We start from the raw sequence: 25,969 nt of genomic DNA, 5'->3' as shown, positions 1-25,969 counted from the left end.
CTATGGGGGACTTTTGGGATAGCATTGGAAATGTAATTGAGGAAAATATGTAATAAAAATATTAAAAATAAAAAAAAAGACATCACTCCCATGGATGTGGGAGGGTAGTGGGACTGAGGTACCACCAAGCTCACTTATAAAATGATAACAGCTATAGCCAAGTACTACCAAGCTCAATTATAAAATGTAATAGCTATAGCCAAGTACTACCAAGCTCACTTATAAAATGTAATAGCTATAGCCAAATACTACCAAGCTCACTTATAAATTTATATAATCTAATAGCTATAGTCAATTTTAAGTTTTCTTCTCAAGCATACTCTTGTTTTAAAATATATTCAAGCATATTCAAGTTTTCTGTATGGTATTTCTGTATTCCTGTATGGTTTGCTACTTCATTCATACTCATGTGAACACAAAGCAGGCTTTGGATAGATGCGTCCCTTGACTGTGCATGACATTTCTAAAGGTGTATATTTTTTCCAAGAGAGAGAGAGAGATAAGACCCCATTGTCACACAAAAAATCCCAGTGCCTAAGGTGTGACACACAGGAGACTTTAGGAAATTGATGTCACATTTTGTTCCTGTTTTTCTCTCTAGGAGATACAACGTTAAGAAGAGAGTACTGTTCAAGTGTGGCACACAGATGATCGGCTCACCCTCAAACTTCATTCTTTCACAGGATATAGTCTGAGGCTGCTCTCTCATGCATGTGTGTCACCACATGACGAGAACAAAGATGGACAACAAGAGCCACATCACCATCTACTGCCCCAGAAAGGACATCTGCGCCGAAATAGAAGGTTCCATGGGACTATCACTAAAATAAAAATTACGTCGTGTAATTATAGACCTCAGACACCGAATTGAGAATTGAGGGAAACTAACAGTTGTTGGTTTTAGAGGCGGCACCATTTTCCCGGCCTCTTTGAATGTGTCCCGCCTTACCTTCTAAAACTGAAGAAAACTTCTGGCCAATGACCTGATCTTTGCACGTTTTGGCCGTCACTGTACCGCACGGTTCGTAGTGCCAGCTGCATTCCCCGGGGGCATTGTAGTAGTCGCAGTACACAGCTGTGAAGGAATGGCAGCAAATTACATCCATTCCTAGCATGGCTGTTCCCACCTTTCGAGTTCCAAAAATAGTTTTGACTCATGTTTACTTTTTGTCCATAAATTTACTCATTCACTTTACATCCCGATCGCTGTCCCACCTCTTCCAGCGACCCCCTCCCTCCACACCCAATCCCTCCCCCCTCTCCTTTCTCTCTCTCTTCTTCTTCTTTTTCTCAAGTATCCTAGATGGCACCAGTGACAGACTAAATATGTGTCATTCACCTCACCAAGTGTCTTTGGATTTATCCGAATTGGATAGCCCAACACAGCACACATATGGGGGATGCTTACAGACTTAGTCACGTCTTTTCCTTTTACAGCTCACTTGGAGATATTTTAAGCCATCATCTGGATTGGTGGTTGTGAATATCTGTGTTTTCTGATGGTCTTAGGCAATCCCTTTGCGGGGTCGGGGGGACTGACAGGCATGCAGATGGCTCACTCCTATAATCTAATCACTGAAGAAGCTTCCTCAGGAGAATTGCCACAAGACCAAGGCTAGCCAGGGCTATATAAGGAGTTCTGCAGGAACCTGGTCTACAGTGTTTCACTAAGATTCTGAGGAAATTAAGCTCTTTTGAGATGTAGTATTCTTCAAATAAGGTTGATCTATCACTAAGTTTTGTTGGCGGAATGCAGTGTTTATCCTGTCAATGTTTGTAATTCATTTAAAACATCTCCCATCATGCTTTGCTTACAGGGGAAAGGGCTGATTGATTTCTATTATGGTTATGCAGTTCTTTGTATAGAGATTCGTTTCATATTCAAAATCATTTTCAATTAGGTGGTGTGTCAAGGAAATATATGCGGGGATTTCAACCAAGAGCAGTATTGGAAGCTCATGCCACAGCATATGAAAACTCAAATTCATCAAGGGTAGGGATGCATTTTCCATCAATATTCCATATATTTCTTCTATGAACAAAAGGGCTGTTTCTAACTAAGGTTGAACACAAAACGTTATACCTTGTGTTATTTCTGTTGGGTATTTTCACTATCATGAACACACATGTGAGGGTATCTCCAGCCCCCTCTAGATCTGAGAATTATTGCCTAATAGGATATCTGAGAGGGAGAGCAGTCATTTACGAAAACAAACATGTCTACTTACAACTTTCAGAAAACCAAAGTTCACTTACGGCAGAAGTTTGGCTTTCTCCACGAGACACAGACCCCAGCTGCATTGCATGCCTCTGCATACATTGCCACAGCAGTACATAACCCAAGGTACTTCCCCTCCATGTCACATGAACAGGCTTCTTCAATACATGCATCGTAGTAGGTCGTGGGGTCCACCTAGACAGAGCACAACACATGAGTGTCTGGGAAAGACCCATGCAAATAGTGATGCTCAGAGCATTGTAGGAAGGACCCACGTAAGCAGTGATGCCAGGAGCAGTGTGGGAAGGACCCATGTGAGCAGTGATGCTCAGAGCAGCACTACCTTGCTATGGCAGTCCCTGAAGGTGTCATCCCTAAGGATCTCACATCTCTTCTCAGCCCAAGCTTTGCAGTATGGGTTCGAGTCACACGGGAAGCTTTGAGTTACTGTGTCTGAACATTCCTGAGATGTTTTCCAGCTGTTGGCAAATTCCAGTGCTCCGGCAGCTACCGAAGAGTGCCTTGTTGTGAAGTCATCCTTAAGGTCACCATTGTTGTTTCCACAAAGACCACACACTTTGTTCTGTGTTGATTAAAGGGGGGAAAAAAGTCACAACAACAACAAACAGAAGTCTTCATATATAATAATCATCCTAGTCAGGGTTACCATTGCTGTGATGAAACACCATGACTAAGAGCAATTTGGGGAGGAATGGGTTTACTTGGCTTACACTTCCAGATCAGTATTTATTACCAAAGGAAGTCAGGACAGAAACTCAATCAAGGCAGGAGCATGGAGGCAAGAGGTGATACAGAGGTCATGGAGGAGTGCTACTTACTGGCTCGGTCCTCATGGCTTGCTCAGTGTGAACTCAGAACCAACAGCTCAAGGATGGCCCCACCCACAATGGGCTGAGCCCTCTGTCATCAATCACTACTTAAGAAAATGCCTTACAGGCTTGCCTACAGCCTGATCTTATTGAGGCATTTTCTCAATTGAGGCTCCCTTCTTTCCAGTGACTCTAGCGTGTCAAGTTTTGTCAAGTTGACACAACTCTAGTCAGCATACTACCAACTGTTCCGAGACAGAACGTTTGAGGAAAATTTAAAAAGACAGAAGAAACCTAAGCAAGGACATCAAAGGACCTCTCTTTAGAAAGAAAACATGGAATTCCTATGCCTATGGATTGGAAGAATTAACTTTGTGAAAATGGTCATCCTACCAAAGGCAATCTGTAGGTTCAATTAATACAAATAAACCTTTCAATGGCATTCTCAAAATAAACAGAAAAATCATAATACTCGTATAGGAGCACAGGACATCCTGGGTAGCCAAACAAACAAGCCTGAGTGAGAAAGTGTGATTCCGGGGGAATCACCATATCTGATTTCGAGTTGTGAGAACCACCCCAATAAAAACAGTATGCTTGCTCTTGGCAGAAAACCGGATCTTTGAGCAAAGGAAGAGAAAAGAGGACTCAGAATGAATGCTACACAGCTGATTTAAATTTGCCAGTAGCTGTCTTCAACAACTGGTGCTGGCAAGACTGAATAGCTACCTAAAATAACAAATGTAGTAGGCATGAAAGAAATGCAAACTAGAACTCTACTAGAATCCATCTCACCACAGACTAAATAGTAGTCCTCAAGATGACAAGTGATAACCAATGCTAAAGAATGTGGACAGAATGTGGACTTAAGACCAACCTCATAGGCCACCACACAAATCAGCTTGGAGGCCTGTTGAAAATGTAAAAATAGACCTTCCAGGTGACTCAGCTACCCAGAGGTATTTTCACTCCAATGATATCGGAAACACCACTCATGACTGCTAAGTAATAGGGTCAACGTAAGTTCTAACAGAACGATGGTAGGAAGTTAGGGAAGAGGAGGCTTGATGGGATGTAAGGGACAGTGGGGATTCCTGAGTGGTAAGAAGGAGGGGAAGAGGAGGGGGATGGGTGCACTGGCTGCTTTTGTGTGTCAACTTGACACAAGCTGGAGTTATCACAGAGAAAGGAGATTCAGGTGAGGAAATGCCTCCATGAGATCCAGCGGTAAGGCATTTTCTCAACTAGTGATCAAGGAGGGAGGGCCCATTGTGGGTGGTGCCATCCCTGGGCTGGTAGTCTTGGTTCTATAAGAAAGCAAGATGGGCAAGACAGAAGCAGCAAGCCAGTAAGTAACATCCCTCCATGGCCTCTGCATCAGCTCCTGCTTCCTGACCTGCTTGAGTTCCAGTCCTGACCTCCTTGGGTGATGAACAGCAATGTGGAAGTGTAAGCTGAATAAACTCTTTCCTCCCTAGCTGGCTTCTTGGTCATGATGTTTTGTGCAGGAATGGAAATCCTGACTAATACATATATCAAATTCATAGGTAGTAGATAGAGGATAGATAGATGGTAGATAGATGATAGGTAATAATAATAACAATAATAATGATGATGATACAAGATGCATAGATAAACAGGTAGATAGATAGGCAGACAGATGATAATAATAATAATGATACATGATAGATAGATAGATAGATGATAGATAGATAGAGAGACCAATGATTCATAGATAGATATAAGCATCACAGTTAGAAATACTATATCATATTGAATTCCATTTTTTAGAAGAATCAGAATTTGTGAGTAACATGCTCCCATTTAATTCAAGGCATCCTATATTACAAAATGATTTAGTACATTGCATAATAAATTTTGGTAGGGAGGTCTTTCTATAACATAGCCTTGGCTGTCCTGGAACTTAGTATGTAGACCAGGGTGGCCTCCAATTCATAGAGAACCACCTGGCTTTGCCTCTTGAGAGCTGGGATTAAAGGCATGTGCCACCATACCTGGTATGATAAATGTTTTTGAGAATGAAAAATAATTATATTTGTTATTTTTTAAAGTAATTGTGCGTGCATACACGCACTCTTAGACTATCTACTGCAAGAAAATGTTCTTAATTCCAAACATATAACTGCCTTAAAGTCATGTCATGTGATAATCTCAAGCTAGCAGACACTAGACTAGCATGCCTCAATCAACTGTGCTGGAATTCCTAAGAGATTTGGTCATTTGAGTATACTCATGGTAACTAAAGAGAACTGAGCCCTCCATCAGCACCCCACCGGCCTATGGGCCTATGTATACATGTCTTTAAATGTTCATTTCCCCAGCTTGTGAGAGAGGTCTCTACCTGCCAACTTGGGTCCAGGATAACCGATACTTTTGTGTATTTGTCCCAGATCAGGATAATTCCGTTCAGAAACTTCACAATCAGGTACAGGCCAACCGTGTGGATCGAGTACAAGTTCCCACTACGCTCCCTGCAATCTGTACTCTCCGCAGTTTGAACTGCTGTCACTTTGCCATCTTGTAAGATGATGTTCTGATCCTATAAATTAAAAGGAAGATTTTTTTTTTTTTTTACCCAGAGTCCTTTCAGTTAGAAGGTCATAATGTGAGAGGCCATCCAAGAGAAGAGGAGTCATGTCCGTGTCATACCTGGAATGTCACGATGACTTTTCTGGAGCAAGTAAGCCCGTTTTCACAGCAGGGGACACTCTCGATTAAAATACGGAATGTGCCATTTTCTTGGCCACAGTAATCCTGTTAAAAGTAAATTATAATGGTTTATTCATGTCAGGAACATAGACCTTAACTACAACATTCACATCTGAGGATTTCTTAAACTCAATCAATCATATACTATGATAAATCAATACATACATGATAAAGAACTCCTGAAATGCAGCAGCTTGGCTGTATTTGTGGCCAGGCAGATAGCAGAGTTGGCTCTAATTAGCCTGTTCCGATTTAAAAACAATTCCATTGCTTCCACACAAGGCTCGACTTTACTACAGTTGTCCCAGTACTTAAGTCATATACAAGAACCATTGGTTTGCTTTTGAATTTTAAAAATAGCTAAAGGCCATTCATTTTCTTTAGTGATTTATATAAAAGTTGATAGTCGTAACTAATCGACAACAAAACATCCCATAGATGATACCTAGGAAGGAGCTTGATTGCCTCTGAAAAGCATAAACTGAAGTCAGACATTTCATTCTTTAACTGGGACCATCTCTTATTAGTAGTATAATCCCATTAATTCATTTAGATCTCCCTGTCTCTATCTGAATTATAGGAGCAATAATATTCATTTTAGTATTGCAGTGATTTAACAAGATTAAATGTTATGTCAATTTGCTTGGTAAGGAAGCACTTGAGGAACTCCGGTCTCCACTGTTACTGCTGCAACTAGAATAACAGAATCTAACATTCACTGAACACTTAATATGGCCACAATGTGTGCACCCATTTGACTTCAAGTAGCAGCTCTTTTCCATGTATGTTTTATAGATTTAGAATCTTAAACACAGATATCTTTTTTTATTGTTTTTTTTTTGTTTGTTTTGTTTTTTTTTTCCTGAGACAGGGTTTCTCTGTGTAGCCCTGACTGGCCTCGAACTCAGAAATCTGCCTGCCTCTGCCTCCCAAGTGCTGGGATTAAAGGCGTGCGCCACCACTGCCCAGCAAACACAGATATCTTAACGTGCCTACTGTCATACATTTGAAGCCATGACTGAAGTCAGCAGAGTTGCTGGAGCCAGCATCACATTGGAAAACACTCCCCCTTCTAGAAACGTATCAGGATCTCTTTTTTTTTTAAATCCAATTTTTGAAAATAAAATTCCCCTGTACTCATGAGCATATGAAGAATGATTATGAGGATAGAAAAACTAATTATAAAATATACCTCAAGGAATGTATACTGGCAGAGCCCATCGAAGCTGTAACTTTCTCCATCAAAAGTTCTGAAATGTCCTTCTCCATAGACATGGCAAGTTGATTGACACTCATTCTGGGTACAGTTCCAAGACCCTTTTATGCAAGTACTGGAAGGAGAATATGGAAGAGTAATAATTATTTTGCTATGATTCATATATTTTATTGATTTGTAAAGAACCATAAAATGTTCCTTGGTTTAAATATTGTAGGTATATTCCTTATATTGTCTAATGTTCATGAGGTATTATGTTACACAAAGTTTGTATTACAAAACGTAAGACCTTTTGCTAACTTAGGTCGGCCATTGTTCTTGAAATAGTCCTCTGTGTAACTTTTTCCCATGAAAAAATAACAGCAAACTACGCATTTCTAAATATCCAAAACTAATAAATTGTGAATTCTTTATTACTCACCACTCATTGCAGCCAACAGAAGTAACACTTCCCTGTTCATATTCTCTGTCACCAAAAGAGCAGGGACAGTCATCAGGATGTATACATATCCCTTTAGAGTTACGGACCATTCCTACAGGACAGTAGCACCCACGTTTGCAAGGCAAGTCACCCTATAAGAAGACATGAGAATCAACACTTCTGTCATCATGGTACACCATCAGTTTCAAGTTAAGTGCATCAATATGGCTAAGGTCCATCTGGGGTCCACATTTGACAAGTACAAGGGATCGTGCAAACACACAAATGATGTAATTATTTTCTGATAAATTCTAGCTTCTATTACCCTGAAAGATTTAAAGTTTTAAAAGGCTCCACTCTGATGTTATGTTACCCACCTCAAAATCAGGTATGTTCCGGGTAGCACATGTCCTTTCTGTCCTTCTCTGTGCCTTGGGATCTTTGCAATCTATGTATTCAGCCCCTCTGGAACAGTTTTCTGTGAGATAAAAACAAGGAGCTGTTACTATAGAACTCCTGATCTGTTTTTAGCCACATTATTTAAGAAGTAGGAGTTCTGGCACATGGCTCTATCTCCAGCATTAGGGATACTGAAGTAGGACTGTTACCCTTTCAAAGACAGCCTGGGAGACTTTGTTTGAGTTTGGCAATATGTATGTATGTATGTATGTATGTATGTATGTATGTATACATATATATATATACACATATGTAAATATATATACATAACACACATATATATAAATATATATACATACACACACATATAGAGAGAGGGGGGAGGGAGAGAGGGAGAGAGAGGGAAAGAGAGAGACAGAGAGAGAGAGAGAGAGAGAGAAGGAGGTGATAGTTAAAATAGAGATAGAGATAGAGATAGAGATAGGGAGTGGAGATGGAGAGAGACAGAGATGAAGATGAAGATAGAGAGAGATGGATATAGACATATTGAGCTAGATATAGAGAAATGAGATAAGATAGAGATAGTAATTGTGATAGAGAGAGGTAGTTATAGAAATGAGCTAAAGAAATGAGATAGAGAGATGGAGAGAGAGAGAGAGATGATAGATGATAGACAGAAAGTAATGTATATAGATAGTAGAGAGATAGACAGATGGATAGACAGGTGGATGGATAAATGATGGACAGATAGATGGATGGATAGGTGATAGATAAATAGATAGATAGATAGATAGATAGATAGATAGATAGATAGATAGATAGATAGATGATAAATAGACAGACAGGTGGATGAATAGATGATAGATAGGATAGATATGTAGATAGAGAATAGATAGATGGATAGATAGATGGGTAAATAGATAATAGATAGGTGGATAGATAGATAGATAGATAGATAGATAGATGACAGACAGATGATAAGAGGAGGAGAGGTGAGGAGAGAAGAGGACCAGCGGGGAAATAAATGAGGGCAGAAGTTAGAAATCAAAAAATAGCAACAATAGCTATAAAACCACTTACGTAGGGTTAAATCAAGGGGAGTTTGGCAATGAAGCACTCCATCCTGACAGACACTGGAAAAAAAAACCATATATTTTATATCCTTTAAACATTAATGTTTAATGGTAATTGTATAAATGTGACTCAGTTACAAGAATATACGCTTTGCCAAATTTTAAGGTATCACCTTATTAAGAATGTGCAAGTGCTATGGATGTCAGAGAACATTATGGAAAGTTTAGCCACAGGGTCTAACCTAGCTGAGAATATGAAAAGAAAATGAGAGAAGAAAGAATAAGTCATGTTTCAAAGGCTCCCAAGAATTTTCTGTGGATGCAGGAAGGTTTATACCCAATGAAGGAAAGCAATAGAAATAGATTGGGGCCGGATATTGAATGGACTTAAATGTGCTGTTCTATTCTTTTGGCAACTGTCAGTCATTTCTCTAAGAAGGCTAGTGGACTCAACCAAACGTGTGCTTTGCCTTGGAGCAGGGAATGTGATGTAGGTATAGGGGTCACAGGGAGGAAAGGAAGTATTAGCTAGCTCAGTAGTGCTGGCAGAAGAGGATGGTGGTCTGGATCCCTCATATTGAGAGATGCCATGGCTGTGGAGACCTATCCTGTAACCCATAATCACCTGATGCTACAATAACTGCAGAGGGAAAGAAAACCTCTCATGAAACCTGAACCAGATGACTGTGAACAGGGGATCTAAGCCAAAGCCTGGCCACTATCTGTTTCTAGCACAACCTTCAATAGCCCCTGTGCCCAGAATTTCTTAAGCATTTTCTATATCATTCTCTTCACAAAAATCATTCTCCATACATGAATTTTATCTGGATAAACAATCAGTTCTTATGAGAATTCTAATTTCAGCCTCTGCTGGGATGTGTCCCCCAAGACCACAGACAGCAGCTACTACTTCATGCAAGCAAACACTTTCACTTAGTTTGTGTGTACATGGGAACAGCTACTGTCTTGTGTGATTATAGCAATCGACTCAAGTCCTAGACAGAGACACTTTACAAGTATTCACAGAATGCTACATACCGAGACAGTGTTGCATAATCTGAGGGTAAAATCATTTCCCATTGCCTGTTTGTAAAAGTTTCCAAAGCACATTTCTCCTGATGTTAAAACCAGATTAGGGCCAACCCTATATGATCAGTATGGTGCAGTGGAGCCCCCCGAACAATCCATCATGTTAAGAGCCATCATAGGACAAGCTAATAAGTAGCAGGTGACCTTCCTGAGATGGTCTTCTTCGGATTATAATATAATCCACGACACTCTTATAGGCGAGGCTCTAAGATAATTCATTTTAGGAAAGATTCCTGCTATTAATATGCTTTTCCTGTTATTATTAAACATATACAACAATCACTAGGTATTATCCTGTCCCTTTTGAGAAGATCTCTGCAGATCTATAAAGATGTACTGTCTTGTAGCGATGCTATATAGACAAATAAATGACTTCTTAAGTCTTAATAATGGCCGTATAAGAATTCCTAAAATTATAGCAGTGATTATTAAGCTAGTTTATAGTTGGACTGCTATTAGGTCCTTTTCTAATAGTCAAAATTGCAATGATAACCCTGTCAGTCTCCCATGTGTCACCAGTTAATTGCCCCTTAGATAGTAACCAGACTTCCTCCTACTCAGAGCACATTCCAAGACGTTGTAAAACCATTAACCAAAGGTCATAAAAATATTGACTGGGCTTATCTATACAAAACTTGACCAGTAACTTCATTATGGTTTTAAACCTTCAGTGAACCTGTGGAGCTGTGACAGGTGATGGATGGTTAGCCAGATACTAACTCCTAATGGATATGCATGGAAACTTTCGCTGTTGTAAACTTCTATTTCAATTTGTGATTTGATTGTGTGTGTGTGTGAACTTGTGATGAACTTTTTAACCTGTGATCATGTATTCTAAAAGATGTATAAGTACTGAGGACAAAGAGATAAAAAAGAAGACTAGAATGTTTTCCCTTTCCCCAGAGAAAAGAGGAGAAAATAATTTTTTGCCTTTTCCCACTCAGAATTTTTTCTCCTTCTCCACTTAGAAGAACTTTTCTCTTGCCCCACTTAGGATCTTTCCACTTCCCCCCTTTTTTTTCTTGGATAGCTTTAATATGAAATTTTTTGAAATTTAGTAATAAACACTATAATCACTTTTCAACATGTCCCTTTTCCTTTTTGCAACTTCCCACTAGCAAGCTGAAAGGCTGAAAGGTCCCCTTCCCCTGCCCACTGTTCTCCTCCCCTCCCCTCCCCCCAACCTCCTCCTGCCCTGCAGCTCCTGCCGCCCAGCTCCTACAGCTCAGCCCAGGCCTATATAGTATAAAAGCTATTTTCTTACACCTTTGCTGTTTTAGGAAGAGGTGCTAAGTGCCAGAAACTGCAGTCCAAGGTAACTTAGACGTAGAAAAGTAAACTTTATACTATTATACAGCAACCCTAAATATCTCCTAAAACAGAGTCTTACCCTCCACTGAGGCTCTTCCCCCTCTGCTGCCTCAAGAACTGACAAGAAAGAGGACCCCCACCAGGGCTGGCCCCTGGCACAATCAATTATCAATCAATAATCCAATCAATAAATAAATACCAACCAGCCTCAATAATATATGGAAAATGAAAAATGTGGCAGATTTGAGGGAGACTTCATACTGACAAGTGACCATTTCTCTGAAAGGACACATTCCCTTGTCAATGCCATAAGAAACGTCTGTGCAATCTGCTGTGGGTGGCATCATGAGCGTCTATGTAACCTACTACATACCACTTATTGTCATCAATAAGAATGGATTTGCCAGGTTGCACGATCTCATCATTAACATAGCAGTCACACTCAGATTTCTGAACACAGTTCCCTTCATTATTCTGGTACTTTCCATCAGGGCAAGTACATCCGTCAACAGGAATGTCTTCTATATCACAGCTTCGGTCTCGTGCCGACAGTGATCGGCAAGAACTGTTGCAGGTTTTTACTTTGTAGTTGAAGACAAGACCACTTGGACAAGACACCTCTGAGGGGAAAGGACAAGAACAGTAGTTACTGTGTGTGCACTAAGGAAGAGAACTCCCTTCCCACTGATGTTTATAGAGAACCAAGTGGATTATAAGTGATGAGTGTAGAAAAAGCTATTTGCTCATTAGCTTTTTTTTATTATTATTATTCTTTCTTTTCAGTTGGTGCTTAGAACAAAGCCACAAGTGGGCTAGGCAATACACTCTGCTCTTGTGTGGCTTATGCTCCTGTTCTAAGGGCAACTGTAGCATGTGCCATAAAAAAGCAAGATGCACATTGTCTCCCTGCACAAATAGGATCTGTACTGTAGGAACAGGTCACTTCACAGGGGGACTGAAGCCCAGAGAAGGGTACATCAGGGCAACAGCCTAACCCTGAAGCACTCAGCATTAGAATCTCTAAGTACAGGGACATTATCTGTGGTTATACGACCCTTTAAACCAGGAGAAACAATGGACATGTTTTAGGCAGTCCAGTTTTATGTGATTTTACTTTAAAGATAATCTGACGTTTACCATAGAAGAGAGGTTAGAAGGAGCAGAAGGGAAATAGCAAAGAAGGTCATTACAATTAGACGAGATGAGAAAGGAAGCTTGTTTCACTGTTGCTAAATTGATGGCAGAAGAGAAGCTGTGAGGAGACCTTGGAGAGAGTGTACCAGGCCCCATTGTTCGATGCACATGAGCTATGAAATGCTGTGTACGTCCAAAGGATATAGACTTCTATAAATCTGTTGGCTTTGTTCTTTTACCAATTTTGTGAGACAGGATTTTGCTACATAGACCAAGGAGAACTGTAACACACTATGTAGCCCAGGCTGTCCCCAAACTCACAATCTTCCTGCTTCCAAGGTCTGGAAAATGGGTACCAGCCTCTAAACCTGACTTGTTGGAAATTTTTCGGTTGTTAATATTCTTCTCTCAGTGTAAATCTTTATGAAGTCATAGTCCAAAAATATGATAAATATTTTATCTACAATATTTGAGCTCCCAGTATACAAATGAAAACCTATATAAATTTCAGGGTTTTTCTGAACATGTTTCTATAAGAACCTATAAGAATCTTAAAAATAAAAACATGTCAATGAAAATTATGAATCAAAATGTTAAAATTCAAGATTAGTCAATTATTCTGGAAAAAAATAACCCCCAAAAAACAGGAAATAAATTTTGAAAGAATCAGGTCCATGTTTGTAAGGCACGTGTCTCCTGACCCCAGCATGAAGCAAGATGAGAAGCACGCAGAGGGGCTTGCAACAGCCTCTCTCCCACTCACCACACAGTCCGTCTCTCCAGCCCACAAGGTATATTTCCTTCTCAGCACACGCCTTCACATAGTTCCCCAAGACTGTACACAGGCAATCCTGACCATTTTCACAAGAGCACGTATATTTTTTGCATTCCTTTCAAACAGAAAAGAAATAGATATTACGTCCTAGCATCATTCAGAAAAACAGGCCATCCAACCATAGCAGCTTAATGTGTAGCCATGCACTCCTGAGCCCAGAATCAAATTGCACTTTGAGACATTTAGAAATGTTTTAAGATACTCAAAATGGCTAATTAAGTACTAACCCCTTTAGGAAAAATAAAGAGGACTGTTTATTCAAGCTTTTGATCATTTCAGATTATTTTCCAATATTAAAAAGTTAGTTTATCTCATACTTTGGTAAATTTTCTAACTCTAATGATAAATTTTAAGCATATACCTTAATCTATTGACAATAGTGGTCATTTGAAAATATTTAAAGTGTACACACTTTTGTCAAAATCTCCAAAATTTTCTTCATAAAGGCTGTAATTGCTAGACCATCACATACCTCATGATAGAATTTGGGGTTCACAGTCTGATGACAGGCAGCAAAAGGCCCACTTGAACTGAGAAGAATCTCACAATTACTTTCAGCAAACTTCTCTGGAAGAAAATAGACAGAGTTAGTCTTAGCAACATCTAAATTTCTTGAACTTAAAGGAAAGCTGTGAACTTCACACACTTCTGCCTTCATGCAGAGTTTTTCCTCGCACAGTAGTTTGCTGTGATGGATCAAATTCAGTGTCATTAAGTTTATGAAAGGATGGATCTAGAGACTGCCATACCCGGGGATCCATCCCATAATCAGCCTGCAAATGCTAACACCATTGCATACACCAGCAAGATTTTGCTGAAAGGACCCTGATATAGCTGTCTCTTGTGAGGCTATGCCAGGGCCTGGCAAACAGAGAAGTGGATGCTCACAGTCAGCTATTGGATGGAACACAGAGCCCCCAATGGAGGAGCTAGAGAAAGTAACCAAGGAGCTAAAGGGGTCTGCAACTCTATAGGTGGAACAACAATATGAACTAAGCAGTACCCCCAGACCTCGTGTCTCTAGCTGCATCTGTAGCAGCAGATGGCCTAGTTGGCCATCAGTGGGAAGAGAGGCCCCTTGGTCTTGCAAACTTTATATGCCTCAGTATGGGGGAATGCCAGGGCCAAGAAGTGGGAGTGGGTGGGTAGAGGAGTCGGGGGGTGGAGGGTCTGGGGGACTTTTGGGATAGCATTTGAAGTGTAAATGAAGAAAATACCTAACTAAAAAAAATAAATTAAAAAAAAAAGTTTAATACAACGGTGGACATAGAGCCCAGTCAAAGGTAAAATCTTCACTCCAGCTGTCATCTTCTACCAATCCAGCTAACATTTCTCCTAAACACTGATTTCCATATAAAAATGAAAATAAGTGAAGTCTATTTCTTCTAAAACTGGGTCAGTATAACAAATACTAGCTAGAGACAAGGCTGTGTTCTTACGATTATCAGCACAAGTCTGCAAGTACCAGCACCAACTTTTTTTTTTTTTTTGGTTTTTCGAGACAGGGTTTCTCTGTATAGCCCTGGCTGATCCTGGAACTCACTCTGTAGACCAGGCTGGCCTCGAACTCAGAAATCCACCTGCCTCTGCCTCCCGAGTGCTGGGAGCACCAACTTTTAACAGTACAGTTTGACGCTCAATGGCTCTCACCTGTTTCAATGCTGACACAGGAAGAGGGGCTTCCCTCAGAGCAAGGCATCATCTCCCAGGAGTTAGCAAATGCCTGAGCCGTGCTCTCCAAAATGTTCTGACTTGACATGAAATCATCTTCTGCCTTATTGTTGAAGGAACCACAAAGACCTGCATGATGTCAATGGTGCAGAAGAACTAAGGTTAGTGTTTCCATATACTCAGCCTTTTGGCTACACTATTGAAAATGCTGGTAGAAATATTTCAAATATGTTTGGTCAATGTTGGCAAACATTAAGAAAATGTTATGAAATGGTGGACTTCATTCATTGGTCTTTCACAGAAATCCCAGAACACAGAGCCATAAAAGGATATATAAAAATATCTTTCAATGTTTCCACTAAATAAAAGTCTTTATATATGTTTAGATTTATTTTATGTGCATAAGTGTATTGCCTGAATGTGCATGCTCTGTATTTATGGATGCAGGAGAGAAAGCAGCCAATCCTCTGGAAGTAGAGTTACTGTCTCTTGTGAGGTACAAGGTGGGTGCTGGAAATTGAACCTGGGTCCTCTACAAGAGCCACAAGTGTCCTAAACCAAGGAGACATTTCCCTACCCACTAAGTAAAAGTCTTAATTTTTAAAATAAAAAAAATGTAAATACATCAATGGTTGACCATTTTTGGTATTGACTCTGTGATGAATGGAGGTTGGTTGTTACACTGTTCTCTTAAAGACAAGTTTCATAAGCAGGCTGAGGACACAGGAGGATAGCAGACCTGTCTTAAGTGACCTCGAGGCATATTATTAACTTTGGCTGAGAGATCCAGCAAAAGTTCCAATCTCTTAGAATGTAAGAAAGTATGTTTATTATAGTACCTTGCCACATGAAATGAATGCTGTTGGATCCTTTCACCGAGAAGTCTCTGGCGGACTTACCTACAGTGTCCGTGGATGTGTTAGGAGCCAAGGACACATACAACTGCATCCTAGGGGCCATTTGTAATTGCAGTTTTATGTGTGAAAGTATCTCTGCTTGCATGTACGAAGAGGATGAATTGAAGATCTGCACATCATCTATAGAAAAAAAAATCGTACCATAAAAATTAGCATGTCGGTTTTGGAAACTGAGTGAATAAATATCTCATACACATGTTTAAATACTATTGTTAAACTTACCTGAATAGTAATAACCTTTAATTATAACTCCATCCTTTGTGACTGTCCCATCACGGTTGAACACATATCTGTTACTTGAAGAAGACTGAAATTCAAAATACTCCATGAGCCCAGGATACTTTTATGCCGCTAAAACATGTTGAATTCTAAAGGACTTGTTTATGAATATCAATAAAAATTTTTCTCACACTATGCTTCATGCTTCTCATACAAACCCTGGAAATGATCCCTCATCTCCGATTTATAGACAAAAAAGAAGTTGGTAAATACCAGAAACCAGGCTGGGGTACATGCTTTAAAAGCCCAGTGACGCTCTAATGAACACACATGGTTGGCTGGCCATTCCCACACAACTATGTATTAGAGCTCATTATGGATATGTTTCAGAACCTTGGCTCTTTCCAACTCTTCTAGAAATGTAATTGTTTTTCTGGAATCTCATTCATACATTTAATTACACAGCAAAGTCATTACTCTTCAAAATTCTGACTCTCTTTGTATGTGTGTCCATGCGTGTGTCCGTGTGTGTGTGCGCGTGTGCATGTGTGCATGCATGCATGCGTGTGTGCGTGCATGTGTGGTGTGTAGTCACAGACCTGTACTAGGTGTCTTCCTAAATTGCCACATACCTTGTTCTTTTGAGACATGGTCTCTACTGAATCTGGAGCTTGCCAAATTGTGAACATCAGTAAGCCTGCTAGACTCTACTCTCTCCCCCTCCCCTGTCCTGCAGTTATAGACAATGCATCCAGGCTGAATATCCTTCTTCCTCATGTTAGTGCTAGGGATGAAGCCCCAAACAAGTATAAGCTGGCCATCACCCCGTCCCCAAACTATGTTTTCTTCTTTTTAATTTTTTTTTGAAATTTTCATGTGTGTGAATATGGGGATTACAGGTGCTTATGCACTCTCCTACAGGAGCCAGAGCATGGCATTGGGATTCCTGCTCAGTCACTCCTCAGCTTATCCCAGTGAGACAGGGTCTCTTGCTGAATCTGGATTTTACTGAGTTTTGCTAGGCTAGATGGCCAGCAAGCCTCAAGCCTAGAGGCCTGAGGTTATGAGCATATTTAGTCATTCCCAGCTATTCCATGGTCCTTGACTATGAGCTTCATATCCCCACACATTTGTATCAAGTTCTTCTATTCACGGAACCAACTCCTCAGCCCTCTCCAGATTTTAGCTTGTGAAATCGTTGATCTGATTTTACTCTGGCTAAACCTTTGGAAGGTCAAATACTTACAGAATTCTGGAGAACCATAACACTAGTTAAACACGATCCTGTCTGACCATTCCCGCATGGGTGGATCTCCACGCTAATAGAAATTTCATCATTCTGCAAAAACAATTATTTTTTGTTTAAGAATTTTCTCATATGTTACTATGTTATTTATTCACAATGAAATAAATCTGCACAGTTTATCTATACAATCTGCCTAGAATCTAGAAGCTTCATCCAGTATACCCACAGGAGCAGACAAGCACTTTATAAATGGTCTGGGTATCATATGGAATTTATGCTTTGTACAACTGATGGACATTTTACTGCAATGTTTTTTTTTCTTTTATCTTCACCCTCACACCCAACATAAGTGGGGTGCTCTGTGGAGAGGATAAGGAATTAGACTTGAAATGGCTTTAGAATCCCTAGGTATGCGGCAGTATCTGTATACATGCAAGGGCAAGAGGTTTTGAACTTGGGAAGCTTGACATTTTGACATGAAATGTCATCAGACTCATAGCTCTAACATTCAGGCCTCTGAACCACTGATCTGGAAGCAGCATGCATTTTAAATTATTTAACAGGCTTCTCATTCTCTTCCTCTATTCCTAGTCCTCAGAGTAAGAGAGAGGAGCACAATGAGAAAGACAAGAGAATATGTTTGGTACACAGGAATCTTCACTGTGGATAGCAGATCTTCACTTGTAGAAAGTACATTTTGGGAACTACCCATATTAATCCACCTCTCACTTTGCCATTTGCAAGTTCATTTTTCTCTTGCCCTCTGAAGACAGGAGCTATGATATAGAACTGCCCTTTTATTGAAATTCCGATTACTTCCAATTTTAGTATCAAGAAGAGTCTAAGCAAAAATTCGGCAGTTATCATACAATGGGGCTCTGTTGTATAATAAGAGCTAAAAATAAATTTCAGGGGATAATGAAGAAAGAAGACGATGCTCTACTACATAAAAGAGCAGATTGTGGGACCCACTTTTGAACATATACAGACATGCAGAAGAGTGAGATGCCTTTCCTAGGCAGTTAGAAGGTTATACCATTAACATTTGACTTGTTGAATTTTATTTTAGCAAAAAATTTTCAGGGTGTCTGTGATATAATATTAATAGATGATATATCAATTTGGGATCAAAAGAAGACACTGAGACACATAACTGATCATTTGAAGGCTGTCTGCTTCTTATTGCTTCACACGGTAACTCAATAGAAGAGCTACTTCCTCCCTGCCAGCTAGCTTTTCCAGTGTCAGAAGGAAATACACAAGCTGTTGGACAAGTAGAATCACCAAGAGTTGTATACAGCTATGAACCCTATGTGCTACAATAATCCAGACAAGACATGCCTATGGGTGTAATAACGGCATGAATGTTTGGGAATCAACTAACATCTTTCTAATTAGATTTAAGGCTTGCTCCACAGGAGAGAACTCATGCCTGGTATTCTAACTATGAATAAGAATCTGTGCTGGCGAGATTATACACACTTGGGGACAACCTACTGCTATTATAATTAAACCCAGTATCAAACTCCCTTGTCAGACCAATTTTCAACTCTCATCGAAGAAGCCCATTTTGGCACTAGATAGTAGTTAAGGCCGATATTTGAACTAGTCCAAGTACAAAAAGTAACGACGGAATCGTTATCCTTAAATGAAATAGTCATGTCAGAATCCTTCCCCCAAATGCTCCAGGAGCATCACTGAAGATGGGGAAGAAAAACCGTAAAACCCAGAAGTTGTGAGGACTGATGCAAATCAATGTCTTCTGGATTGGCATGACCGAGCCATTTCATTAATGAACGCATAGCAGCGATGGCTGTCTACAAAAGACTCATGCCACATCATGCTGTCAACATTCCAATTTAGATAAGGGAGGAGCTCACAAGGTCCCACTCCAATCTGAAAAGCTATCGAAAGCCCACAGCTGCTGATAAAGGAGGAGTCGGTTTTTCTTATGGCTGTAGTCCCCAGAAGGTTGTTCATGCTTTAGTGAATAACCCCACACCCATATGCATAATGACAGATAATTGGACTCAGTCAGTTATAAGGAAGAGAAGAAGGAGAAAGGGGAGAAGGAGGAAAGAATGAAGTTGGTTTGCAGGGTAGGGATCTAGGAGGGAGAAGCAGGAAATAGATATGCTCTAATTACCAAACATGCATAACATGATTTGTATTTTAAATTGGCTGAGAAATTTGATCAGTTTTCACAGACGTTGTAAGCAAATACTTACATGAACAGCCAAGAAGTGGCAGTCTCCAGGATGGCTAAATTTATTGTCATCAAAAGTGGTAAAGGAGCTCCCTTCTACTTTACATCTCCCAGGACATCGAGCTTCAGTGCAAGACCACTTAGCATCTTGGCATGTGCTGTTAAATATAAAGGTGGGTCAAAGGTGACTCCTCTGTATGCTGAACAAACACCATAGCATTAGAACATCACAGCTGAAGCCAACATGTAGGTAAATCCCATCACATCATTCCCAAGCCAGCAACAGCTCTGGTGAGGTGTCTGATAGATTCTGGTATTGTGATCATTTAAATTATTTCAGGTTCTTTTTTTTTTAAACTAAAGATAATAACTTCATGAATCAAACATACATAGATCTCAGAGGTTTATCTATTAGCATGAAGGCAACGGGTACAAATTACACTATGAACTTACACTTTGCAATGTCCTACAGAGGCAGTGACAGTGAGCCTTATGAAGATATAATTACCATATGATAAATGTATCACACTCTTTGACAAGGACCCAGAGAATTCCATTCCCTACAGTAGAGATATTTGTTGCTCCATGTTCATTGTAGCGCTATTCACTATCTAAGGAAGCAGAACAAACTTACTTGTCCATCAGTAGATGGACCAATAATAACAATCTGGTACATCTATGGAATACCATTCAGCTCTAAAGAAAACTATACTCACAAAATTTGCAAGAAAATGCAGGGACTTAGAATGTATTGTAATATTGAGTGAGGTTACCAAATCTCAGAAAGAAAAATACCCAATGTTCACCATCATGTTCAGATCTCAGCCTATAGTGGAGATAGATAATGATAGATAGATAGATAGATAGATAGATAGATAGATAGATAGATAGATACATACATACATACATACATACATACATGATAGATAGATAGATGATAGATAGATAGATAGATAGATAGATAGATAGATAGATAGATGATAGATAGATAGAAGATATTTGTAAACAAATGTAATGTGGTTAAAGTATAACATTAAGGAGAACAAGAAAGACAATAGAAAGTAAAATACTTATTAATGAATTCATAACTCTACTTTGTGTTGGTCCCTTATGTGATCTCTCAAGGACTCATAGATTCTCAGGACACAGTAATCCTTCAAAAAGCAATGTCCACATGTTGTTCCTTGACGGGATGTTACCTTGGTGGAGACCTTCACTTTGACTTATGCTTTTAAGTGTTTGGATATTCCTGTCATTCTTTGTAGACACTGCTAATCTTAGTGTTTTTGTGCTTCAAACAGAAGTTTAGTTATCTAAATACTAGAGTGTGACTGTTAGTAGAAGTATGTTCGAAGTCAGGACAATTTTAAGATTTCCAAGAATTCCTGGGTAACTGACTCATGGCCCAGAATCTGTAAGTGTAATATGCCAGGAACATAAAAACACTGACAAACGGATTGTTTCAATGGTTCGTTTGCTCTGTTATGATTCTAAGAAGCATCATTTTTTGCTAAATTAAAATTTTAAGAACTTTAAGCATGAATGAAAACCCTGTTTTGTTTTTTTTATCTTAACATCCATTAAATATAGATTAAAAACAAACACACATACCACCGAGAGCCACAGGGGCCTTCGCGGACTTTTCCTGGCTTGTACACTTTTCCATTAGATTCACAGGGACATTTTTCCTTTAATACACACTTTCCTTTCTCTCCAATGTCATCCAATAGGTAACCTAGAATACACATATAGATGTAGTCTCAAAATTATATGAGCATCAGTGAAGTCTTTCACAACTGTAGCCACTCGTGAACTAGTTCTAAAGCGAGTGTAAGTGTGCCCTGAAGTTGCAATATCTTGTGTAAATGGTCAGTTTTCATGTTGACTGACAGCAGTAGGTGAAAATCTTCTGAGCATGAGTTATTGCCCCATAGAGACAGGACCTATTAGGCTCTGTGTAGTCTGTGGGTTATGGGAACACTCAGTATTCAGATATTTTTTTAAAAAGCACATTAATTAGCTTGGTGCACGTCTGACATTCCTCCATGGGTTGTAGGAGGACTAGCAAGGATAATTCACCTGTTGCAATAGCCTTTTGGAGCTATGGTTTTCTGTACTCTGTCCAATGCTATTGTAGGTTATTGTAGTGGCATGAACACTTTCATAAGTAAAAATTACCTTCTGGACAGGTGCAGCCACTCACACATTCACTGTCTTGAAAGGGAGCCACATTGGAGCACGTTGGAGGATTTGAAGGTCCACATTCTTTGTAGATGTGCTTGCCTGGACATTGTTCCTTTGCTGAAGGTATACAAAAACATGCACACTTGTGAAAAGCTCGTGGGAAAGCAAACAGTAAAAAGACAGTTTTTCAGCAGTCCTTTCAAATGAGTTTCTTTGACTCTGCTTTTCAAGATACAAATAAATCGTTCTGGCTACTCTGGAGAACTAAATGATGGCGGTTTCCCAGGCATTATTTCACACAGTAGTTTCAAATTTAGAGGTGATATAGATAACATGATTTAGTATCATCTCGTGTTAAATTTGGCTTCCAGTTGAATAAAGACTAACTCAAGCATCGAAGTATAAATTGTATTTATATTTGTATAAAGCTCTTACTTATAATCTGCTAATTTTTTAAGAGGACACTACTAAAGATAATTCAGTTATGTTTATAGAGTTTACATTTCTCCCCTCCCAGTTTCCTGATGACTTTACTAATTAAGACCTTAACACAAAAGTCTGCAACAAGTCAAGTCATATCACAAAATGACCTTCACTCTCTTCTTAAACACCATAGAGATAAGACTTCCTTATTGGTTATTCCATTTCTGTGCCTTAGACTCATTTAAGATAGTCCCTCTGAGATATACCTGAACTAAGAGATATACCTGAACTTCTTTAAGAAGGCATCTGTTCATAACCTACAATTGTTAAGAAGAGAAGCACCTACCACAGGCCACAGCAGAGTCATCTCGCCAGTGTTCATAGTCACCAGGACCATCATAGGCACACAGGCGGGCCAGTTCCGAGTAGGTGTCACACGTAGTCTGCTTGCCTCCTCCTTTTCGACAGTACTCATCAGCACACACGTTTTTGTACTCACGGGATAAAGGAGAAACCTTCGAACATTTCTCAAAGTACGTTTCAATAATTTTGTCACAGTACTGCAAAACAAAGCACATTTCATTAAAACATAACAGGAAAGAGCAGTAGAACAATGCTGAAGGAAAGATAGATACTTTGGTTTGTTGTAACATCACATTCCATAACTCTTGTGGAGTGGAGCCATCAAATTCTAACCGAAACCTTAAATGTAGGTAGTATAGAGACTACTGTGATGGTCTCAAATATTGTCCCACCTACCAGTATCCATCTGTCTCCTATACTGCAGTGATTCTTAGATGGGGAGAAAATGGGAGGAGCAAGAAGAGTTTTCCAGTGCTTACCAAGGCAAGGTAACAGGTGAAAACCCACACTACAAAAGTGATGCTGGCCCCTAACTGTTGATCTGCTTACATTTCATGAGTAGACAGGGGAACAGGTGACCATAAAATACAGTGTGCTTTGTAGTGGAAAGCATATGTGTTTGCTCTACAAATGATGGATTTGTTCATTTGTTTTCTGTCAGTAGACAAAATAAAAAACATTTATTTTTTATGCCACAAAATGCTTAAATTTCAACATATTTCTACTACCACATGGTGTTTTTGCTATAAAAACTGTTTTTAGAAAAAAATGCAAAAATCTTGTTTCATCGCTGTGTATCTTGTATTAATTTCAGCCCACGAGGACAGAGAACACCCCTCCACCCAAAATAAGGTAAAAATAAGAAAATGAGATTCTTTTTTTTATAGATTCTCTTCTATTTCTCAGTGGCTGTTTTAAGCATGTAGACAGAATTGTTATGCTCTGTAACTTTTGATGAAGGTCATATGAAGGTCAGGGACATTTCAAACAGCACATTCTGGTCAGATGTTAGGGAACCATGCATTCACAGCTCTGGAGGAAATGTTCTTCGTGAACGGAGACTGTACTCAGGAAACATGTCTTACAGGAAATCTAAGCTGTCATGCTGAGAAAATGAGTGTTGTTAGCACTGAAGCAGAATGTACGCTGTGATGCTTGAGGGGAGTCTTACCTTAGCATTCACAGCTGAATTGCCGTGGAAAGACAGAGCCCAACAACACTGGGAGAAAGCCATGGCAGAATTTCAATGTTGGGGTAGGAGGACCCAGACAGAGATGGGAGCATTCAAACAAAAACCACGGGCTCCCTCACTGTGGCACTAACATAGTTCCTAGGTCAGCAGGTCAGAAGTGTAGTCCCAGGGTAAATCTAAATCATTTGGCTAACTGATTTTTGACAAAGCACCAAGACACCAAGACAACGTATTGGAAGAGTATGGGCCTTTGAACAGATGTCCTTGGAAAACAGGATTAACACACAGAAAAAAGAGATTGAATCCTGATCTCACACCAGAAACAGAAATCAAGTCGAAGTGTATGAAAAGTATAACTGTGACACCTGGAATTATAAAAAACCTAAGATCAAAAAAAGAAAACTCTGCCAGCCACTGGCTTGGAGTGACAGTTTGGATGCCACGCTGAAAACTCAGGCCACCAAGGCAACGATTAACACATTCACCACATTGATTTGTGTGTGTGTGTGCAGCAAAAGAAACAATGTATGTTTTGAAACAATAATTTAAATGGGAACCCAGAGAATAGGAAAATATTTTCAAGATGTGAACTGACAAAGAACTGATTACAAAGTTTATTAAGAGCTCATAGCCGGGCGTGGTGGTGCACACCTTTGATCCCAGCACTCGGGAGGCAGAGGCAGGCGGATTTCTGAGTTCGAGGCCAGCCTGGTCTACAAAGTGAATTCCAGGAGAGCCAGGGCGATACAGAGAAACCTTGTCTTGAAGAAACAAAACAAAACAAAGAGCTCATGTAACTCAAAGGTGCAAAAACAACATAATTAGGGAAACAAGAATGTCCTCATGGGTCTGAGAAATCTCATTAATCCTTAGATAAATATAAATCAAACCCATCAGAGTGACTATCAACCAAAAAAAAAATCAGAAAATGATAAATAAATAAATAAATAAATAAATAAATAAATAAGAGCTCAGATAAAAAGAAGAAACTATTTTATAGCCATGGCCAAAGATAGCATAGAAGTTTCAGAAACACAAAGACAGGGCCCTGACCCAGTGTGATCATTCGTCAAACATCTATCTATCTACCACATTTATACAGCTCCATTCTCAAAAGTCAAGTTATGAAAATAGCCTTCACAGCTATAGTAAGAGAAATGGACGCACACACATACACACACACACACACCACACACACACACACTCACACACACACAAATGCTTTACGCAGCAGAACATTATTCAGCTCTCAAATAAGAGAACAAGATCTCAAAGGCTGTTATAAAATATATGAGCCTGGAGGATGTTATGCTATGTGAAATATTTCTTAAACTATATAATCTTGTTTATAGGAAGGTTCTTTAAAGGCGATCAAATGTAGTGTGGAAAGGCGGTGTGGTGGTTAGGGGTTGGGTGCGGGGTGGGTGGGGGGCGAAGAAATAGACGCATGGCAGAAGTTATCACATAGATACAGAAGTTATCACATAGGTGTAGAAGTTATCACACAGATGCACGTAGGAGTAACGGATCCTGAGCTTGAGCTCACAAGCAAGTGCACTGCAATGACCACGCTAACGCCATGCCAGACGCTCATGCTAAATAAGCACACTTCTGCTCTTCCTACCACAGCGACAAAAAAAGGTGAGCGCCTTTATGCTAGGATGGGTAGGTTAGTTTTCTTCACTGCTGTGATCTTTTTGTTCTCTCTATATAACCCCCCCCCATAACATCATGTTAGATGCCTCAAAAATGCACATTAATTTTTATTTTAATAATTCAGAGGGAGTCGTGGTAAAACTGCTGCAAGGCAAACCCGGGTTTCCTACCTGGACTCCATCCTCGCAGACTTCATTGCTCCTGCTCAAAGGGCTGGGGCAGTCATTGGAGATCTTACTACTGGCAATATGCTCATTAATATCCTCACCTGCAAGTCAGAGCATTATTTCACAAGATTCATTTGTCTGTGCTTTACTTGGGAGCGACATACAGTCCTGGCAAGATCAGTATACATTGATTCTTACCGTTTTCTCATTCTATAAATGGGTGCAAATTATCAGTAAATTTATCTAAATGTGGAAAAAAATTAATTGTTTTATTTAGAAAGTGATTTTTCTTAGTAATAATCTGTCAAATCTCACCTGGAACGCTGTCGAAATTGCCGCAAAGACCACAGGTTGTATAGTGGCTATAAAGAATGAGCTTTGAAGACAAAGAACATTGGTATGTTTATAAAATCGTGAAAGTATCTCAAGACAATTTTTAACCAAACCCAAGGGCAGGGTCTTCTCCTGT

The 25,969-nt window shown here is 39.6% G+C and overlaps 1 protein-coding gene across 1 annotated transcript in view; it reads right to left on the bottom strand.

Moving 5' to 3' along the window:
• The window catches only part of LOC110310088 (mucin-19-like), a 97,665-nt gene that overhangs the window by 39,110 nt on the left and 32,586 nt on the right, over nt 1–25,969 (bottom strand). Inside the window, exons 6-27 of the mRNA XM_021182790.1 lie at nt 25,816–25,876; nt 25,504–25,601; nt 22,469–22,682; nt 21,694–21,816; nt 21,127–21,250; nt 19,538–19,673; nt 17,310–17,402; nt 16,067–16,151; nt 15,827–15,964; nt 14,907–15,056; nt 13,729–13,823; nt 13,185–13,311; nt 11,661–11,907; nt 8,895–8,947; nt 7,793–7,893; nt 7,416–7,567; nt 6,971–7,109; nt 5,719–5,823; nt 5,411–5,608; nt 2,562–2,801; nt 2,257–2,413; nt 950–1,075 (exon numbers count right to left, since the gene is read on the bottom strand). Coding sequence (XP_021038449.1) covers nt 950–1,075; nt 2,257–2,413; nt 2,562–2,801; nt 5,411–5,608; nt 5,719–5,823; nt 6,971–7,109; nt 7,416–7,567; nt 7,793–7,893; nt 8,895–8,947; nt 11,661–11,907; nt 13,185–13,311; nt 13,729–13,823; nt 14,907–15,056; nt 15,827–15,964; nt 16,067–16,151; nt 17,310–17,402; nt 19,538–19,673; nt 21,127–21,250; nt 21,694–21,816; nt 22,469–22,682; nt 25,504–25,601; nt 25,816–25,876 — 2,962 coding nt within the window. The remainder of the gene's footprint in view (nt 1–949; nt 1,076–2,256; nt 2,414–2,561; nt 2,802–5,410; nt 5,609–5,718; nt 5,824–6,970; nt 7,110–7,415; nt 7,568–7,792; nt 7,894–8,894; nt 8,948–11,660; nt 11,908–13,184; nt 13,312–13,728; nt 13,824–14,906; nt 15,057–15,826; nt 15,965–16,066; nt 16,152–17,309; nt 17,403–19,537; nt 19,674–21,126; nt 21,251–21,693; nt 21,817–22,468; nt 22,683–25,503; nt 25,602–25,815; nt 25,877–25,969) is intronic.

Source organism: Mus caroli, chromosome 15, assembly GCF_900094665.2.
Source record: "Mus caroli chromosome 15, CAROLI_EIJ_v1.1, whole genome shotgun sequence".
Classification (NCBI taxonomy): Eukaryota; Metazoa; Chordata; class Mammalia; order Rodentia; family Muridae; genus Mus; species Mus caroli.
The sequence above is the reverse complement of the archived record's forward strand: the minus strand, read 5'-3'. Positions and strand labels throughout refer to the sequence as shown.